Source organism: Sinocyclocheilus anshuiensis, unplaced genomic scaffold, assembly GCF_001515605.1.
Source record: "Sinocyclocheilus anshuiensis isolate Anshui unplaced genomic scaffold, SAMN03320099.WGS_v1.1 scaffold1009, whole genome shotgun sequence".
Lineage (NCBI taxonomy): Eukaryota > Metazoa > Chordata > Actinopteri > Cypriniformes > Cyprinidae > Sinocyclocheilus > Sinocyclocheilus anshuiensis.
The window spans coordinates 277959-284254 of record NW_015555761.1 but is presented as its reverse complement, the minus strand read 5'-3'; the positions used below and the strand labels follow the sequence as shown (position 1 = coordinate 284254).

General features: G+C 36.0%; 1 protein-coding gene across 6 annotated transcripts in view; it reads left to right on the top strand.

Moving 5' to 3' along the window:
• Nucleotides 1-6296, top strand: part of dis3l2 (DIS3 like 3'-5' exoribonuclease 2) — a 103992-nt gene that overhangs the window by 37203 nt on the left and 60493 nt on the right. For all 6 annotated transcript variants that reach the window (XM_016467834.1, XM_016467833.1, XM_016467832.1 and 3 more), the window contains 4 exons: nucleotides 4348-4577; nucleotides 4679-4852; nucleotides 4988-5067; nucleotides 5174-5286. In XM_016467834.1, coding sequence (XP_016323320.1) covers nucleotides 4348-4577; nucleotides 4679-4852; nucleotides 4988-5067; nucleotides 5174-5286 — 597 coding nt within the window. The remainder of the gene's footprint in view (nucleotides 1-4347; nucleotides 4578-4678; nucleotides 4853-4987; nucleotides 5068-5173; nucleotides 5287-6296) is intronic.

The following is a 6296-nucleotide window of genomic DNA, read 5'->3' as shown; positions in this document are numbered from 1 at the left end:
ACATGCAGAGTTTTTAGGTCCTATAATTAACACCTCTGTTTTTTCAGAATTTAGCAGTAAGAAATTACTCGTCATCTAGTTTTTTATATCGAATATGCATTCTGTTAGTTTTTCAAATTGGTATCTTTCGCCGGGCAGTGAAGAAATATAGAGCTGAGTATCATCAGCATAACGGAAGCACCTCTTTTAGGAGCTTAGATGGAATAGGGTCTAACATACATGTTGTTGGTTTAGATTATTTAAGTTTATACAACTCTTCCTCTCCTGTAATAGAGAATGAGTGGAATTTTTCCTCAGGGGATCTATAGCAAACTATCTGATGTGATACTGTAGCTGACGGCCGCATGGTTACAATTTTATCTCTAATAGTATCGATCTTGGAAGTAAAGTAGTTCATAAAGTCATTACTGCTGTGCTGTTGGGAAATGTCAACACCTGTTGATGCTTTATTTTTCGTTAATTTAGCCACTGTATTGAATAAATACCTGGGGTTATGTTTGTTTTTCTTCTAAAAGAAACGAAAAGTAATCAGATCTAGCAGTTTTTAATGCTTTTCTGTAGGATTGGGGTACTTTCCCACCAAGCAATACGAAATACCTCTAGTTTGGTTTTCCTCCAGCTGCGCTCTATTTTCTGGGCTGCTCTCTTTAGGGTGCGAGTGTGCTCATTATACCACGGTGTCAAGCTGTTTTCCTTAATCTTCCTTAAGCATAAAGGAGCAACCGTATCTAAAATGCTAGAAAAGACAGAGTCCACAGTTTCTGTTACATCAAGTTGTACTGAGGTATTGGAAATGCTAAGGAATTGAGATAAATCAGGAAGTGATATTAAAATCACCAACAATTAAAACTTTATCTGCAGCCAGTACTAACTCTGATATAAAATCAGCAAATTATTTAATAAAGTCTGTGTGGTGCCTGGTGGTCTATATACAGTAGCCAGTACAAACATCACAGGGGATTTATCATTAACACTTGTTTTTCTGGATAATGTTATATGAAGCACCATTACTTCAAACGAATTATACTTGAAGCCCGCCCTCTGAGAAATACTGAAAATATTGTTATAAATTGTAGCAACACCTCCCCCTTTACCTTTTGGACGTGGTTTATGTTTATAACAGTAATCTTGGGGGAAAGACTCGTTTAAAATAATGTAATCATCAGGTTTTAGCCAGGTTTCTGTCAAACAGAGCACATCTAGGTTCTGATCAGTGATCATATAATTTACAAAAAGTGCTTTCGTAGAAAGGGACCTGATATTCAATAAGCCAAGCTTTATCATTTGTTTATCCGTATTACATCTGTTTTTTATTTGTTGAACATCAATTAAATCGTTACACTTAAATTGTTTTGGACATTTTTTGTATGTGCTAGTTCAGGGAACAGACACAGTCTCTATAGTATGATATCTAGGTGAAAGACAATTGTTACTCTTAAATTGGTTTGGACGTTTTTTTTGTATGGTCTAGATCGGGGAACAGACACAGTCTCTATAGTGTGATATCTAGGTAAAAGGGTCTCTATGTGCTGAGAATTAACTGATTTCTGTGACGTGAGGCGGCTAGCAGACTGTCGGTTTAGCCAGCCTGTCTGCTTTCTGACCTGGGACCCAGTTAGTCAAGTACAAACTCTAAGACTATATCCAAAGCCGTATCTAGAGCCCTCACATTCTTACTATCCTCAATTAAAGTTTGGATGCGTGTCTCTAATTCTGAAACCTTGTCTGTCAGCCTAACTATTTCCCTGCATTTTTCACATGTGAATCCCTCATCGCCGACAGAGAGAGCTAAACTATAAATGTGGCAAGCGGGGCAAACAACAATAGCAGGAGAAGAAGCCATTACTCACCGTGATTGATGAATGATTCTAACTTACCACTGTTGTTTGATGAACTTGTGAAAAAGACGCGAATGGAAACGCGAATGACAAGCTAACGAATGCTAGCTAACATGCTGCACGCGCGCTTTTAGCATAAAAGCGAACAATCAAATTAATCAGATTGGTTAGATATGCAATATCAGAAATAAGGTGGGAATTAAGCTATATTTTATAACTTTAAACAACAGAGAGTGATAGTAAGATAGAGATTCAACATAGAAGCGGAGCTACACAGAGCTACAATCACAAACCACTCTGCAGCACTTGTTCTGTTCCATAAGCACCACCTGCTGGCAGAGAGTGAAATTGTCTCATTCAGCCCATCTGCAGTTTGTTTCATGCATGTTTTATGTAGCATAATTTCACAAAGCTAAAGTCACACCATTCTGTTTTTGCTTCCGATTTTGAAATTATAAATTATAATAAGTCTAATATAAATCAAACATTGCACTTTTTTTTTTATTTTTTATCTTTATATTTGTTAGGCTAGTGGTTTTTGCTGTGGTATTAAAATTGAAATCGAGAATTGTAAAATGTTATTGGTATATAAAATATTGGTGTCATATAAGCTCATTTAGCCCTATTAGAATACAAGATAACATAGATTTAAACAAATTATAACAGCAACTATTTTATTTTAATTTTTTTTGTGGCAGGGCCAATTAAAATATTGGCAGGGCAAGTAATAATTTGAACCACTGGCCCAACCGGGGCAGTAGAAAAAATCCTTAGCCCTGGACTATTTTGTAGCTTTGGCTACAAAATGACCACTTCAAAGACTGGGTGTTAAAAGTAGACGACAGAAAAGCAAAAACTAAATGTGAAGAAATAATAACAGAATTAATGACGAACAGAAAATCTTTCAGAGCGTTTAACCCCTGAAAGCATAAAAACCATAAATTAATTTCTGTAGAACTAGTACAGAAAAATATCAAAGTGCATTTAACAGGTAAAAGCAAAACAAACAAAAAAAATAGTAGTGTGTATGTGTGTTTAACTTAGTTTTGTACTAAAAACTTCTGTGAACAAGTAAATAAAGCTTGCAAATGGATTTAAAATACATTCTGTGGATGGTTTTTGTCTGCTCAGTGCTCAGCACAACAGCGGCCTGTTTCAATATAGGTCATGGAAATTAAGCTTTTTAGTCAATGTCAGGGAATTTGACATGTGGCTTTGAGTGGGAACCCTGATAAACAGTCCACATTGCGTTGTTCAAATGAGTCGCACTGTTTCGTTCCGCTTTTGCCGCATAAACATTATATCGATCATTCATCGAACCCTTGTTATAAGGAAAATTATATCACAATAATTATCATTATCAAATTTTCGTCCAGCCCTATCTGTCTTTATAATTTTTTTCTTCTTGGTCTTTGGAATAATGTGCATCACTGATTAATCATGCACAATAACATCAAGAACATGTATTATGAAAGTAAATGGGGTGAAGTTTAAAGTGCCCCTATTATGCCATTTTTAAGGTTACTAATATTGTTTTATGAGTCTCCTAAAACAGGTTTACATGCATGCAAGTTCAAAAAACACGTTTTAAAAATATATATATGTATTTAATTTGACCTCATTTCTAAATTATTCATAAACAACTCGTGCGAAGCAATTAAAAGAATCAGTCTCTCTAAACCCCTCCTTGTTCCCCCGTGAGCCCTCACTGCTGTGATTGGTCAGATGGCGCAGTCCTTTGTGATTGGTCTACCGCGTACAACGCGTGTCGGAAACTAAATGCACATTGCCATGACAGAATGACAGCCCTGGAGACTTTTCAATACATAGAAAAGATGGTATCGATTGTACCTTACCAATTCGAGCGGGAGTCTGGTGATGAAACATTTGAAGTTGCTGATTGACAAGAGACTGATTCGCAAGCACGATTGGAGCAGGACGTTTCACAGTGGTAAATTTCAAGTGTTAACAAGTTTGTGGTAATTATAATATATGTTAAAACAAATTTACTCTCACAGCGAAGGGTACAGCGTCTTCTCGACATGATGTTAACCACACGGATATTTTACTGTGTTTGTGGGTGGTCAAGTTGGCGACGTAGAACGTGTGTGGACGCATTAGCAATTAATCGCAACATGAAAATTTGATACCGTCATATCCCTAGTGGACATTATGCAAATGTGTTACTTTGTGACGTACAGCCGTAACAGAATAAGACTCCAAGTCCTGATGACTCGTTTAGGTGATTGCAAGCTGACTCTTTTTTTTTTTTTTATATATATATAGACAATAACTTTATTGTGCACTGTCGGCTTCACAGCTTTGCAGATAGTTTATGTTCACATACAGCTACATGACACTGCATGAAAGGTAATATTCGAAAAGGCATAATAAGGGCACTTGAACTTCATGATGTTGATAATACATCTCACTTTGGAGAAAAATAAAATTATAGCATGACTTTCTTTATTTTGATGTGTATAATTGTACATGCATGTTGTGATTTCAGGTTGTATTCATTTTTGAGCAAAAGCACTCAAGGGCAGCCTCAGGCTTCCTTAAATTTCTCCCCAACAAGAATTTTGCAATGTTCTCTCCTGTGGACCATCGGATTCCGAGAGTTAATTTGCCTCTAGCAGACTGTCCTGCAGACTTTGTCTCCAGACCTGGAGACTATGAAAACACACTCTTTATCTGCCGAATAACACACTGGCCAGCAGACAACAACTTTGCTGAAGGGTGAGATCTGGGTTACCAGTATTTTCTCCAAATTATAGGGTATACATTAGCAATCATTCTTCATAAAAGCATTTATCAAAGTTGTTTTTCTCTGGTTCTAGGCGGCTTGCAAAAACGTTAGGGCAAGCAGGTGAAATAGAGCCAGAAACCGAAGGCATCATGACTGAATATGATGTTGACTTCTCAGAATTTTCAGAGGAGGTCTTGAATTGTCTTCCCCAAGATCTGCCCTGGAGCATCCCTGCTCATGAGCTCTCTAGAAGAAGAGATCTCAGGTAACCTACTACCCTTTCCAAACTCTTCAACACTCCATATTATAACTATTAATATTTTGTGCTTCATGACTCAATTGAATTTTTCCAAAAATATATGACACTTCTTTCCTGGTTTTATTTTCATTTATTTTTAAGAAAAGAATGTGTATTTACCATCGACCCAGCTACAGCCAGAGATCTAGATGATGCACTATCCTGCAAACAGCTCTCAGATGGTATGTGTGGTTCCTTTGACATTGGAGCTCATTAAAAATTTCATTACACTTACAAAATTCAGCTCTTTATGATACAATAAACATTTTTTTCCCTTTCCTCATGTAGGCAATTTTGAAGTTGGTGTTCATATAGCTGATGTGAGTTACTTTGTGGAGGACGGAAGTGTCTTGGATCAAATCGCTGGTAAAAGAGCCACAAGTGTTTATCTGGTTCAGAAGGTACAAGTCCAAGTTTGATTTGCACTTTTGCACTTGTTGCACCATAAAAACTGATTTGCACTTTTGCACTATAAAAAAAGTTACCAAACAATTCCAAGCCCCTTAAAATTTCTTGCAGCAATGTTGCAGTGCAAAAGCAATTAATTAGATGTTGCTGTAGGTACCAGCATTTAACTTTTTTTTGGACTTTAAAGTGTCATGAAACCCTCCTGTTTCAGCATTGGTCTTTCACACCTTAGATTTGGAAAAGACTCCAGAAATGGGCATGTAAAGCAATGGAAAAGTGGGAGTGAAGAGGGGAGAAAATAGCTAATAAAACACAGACCTAAAACACCACTCATTATACATACAAATGATTATTAAAATATGAGCAGAGAAAGAAAGAAAGAAAAACAACAATGGAGATAGGGGCCACCTTGATATATTTTAAAACTGTGATACTAGTGAACAAATTCTCAAGAAATATTATCATTACAGACTACTAACTACTATCATGAACAAATCAAATATGATTTGATAAATTATTATTTGAAATAAACGAATAAGCAGATATATATATGAAAAATGTAGAACATTTAAAAGTTCTAATAATATTTTTAAATTTACGAGCACTACAGTGTCAGAACAAATGACACACCAGTTCAAAACAAAAATAATAAAGGCATAGTTATCCTCCTCAATAAGTGTTCATTGGATCTGATGTTACTATTGATTGAGGAATCCAAAAAAGATAGACTAAAGTTTCAACAAGAGATCACTGAAATAAAACAAATCGACTTACAAACAATGAAGCCACTGAAGTAAAAAATTGGGAAGTCCAATTACAGGATGAGCTCTCCGAATTTAAAGAAAAAAGTTAAGAAACAGAATGTGGATAAATTCAGGAGAGATGAAAAAGATTATAAAGATGGAAGGGTTTACACCTGGAAAAGATTGGTACCTAATAAGTAGAGGACTAGCCTCCAGAAGAACACAGCGTACCAAATGTTCAGTCTCCTTTAATTTGACTA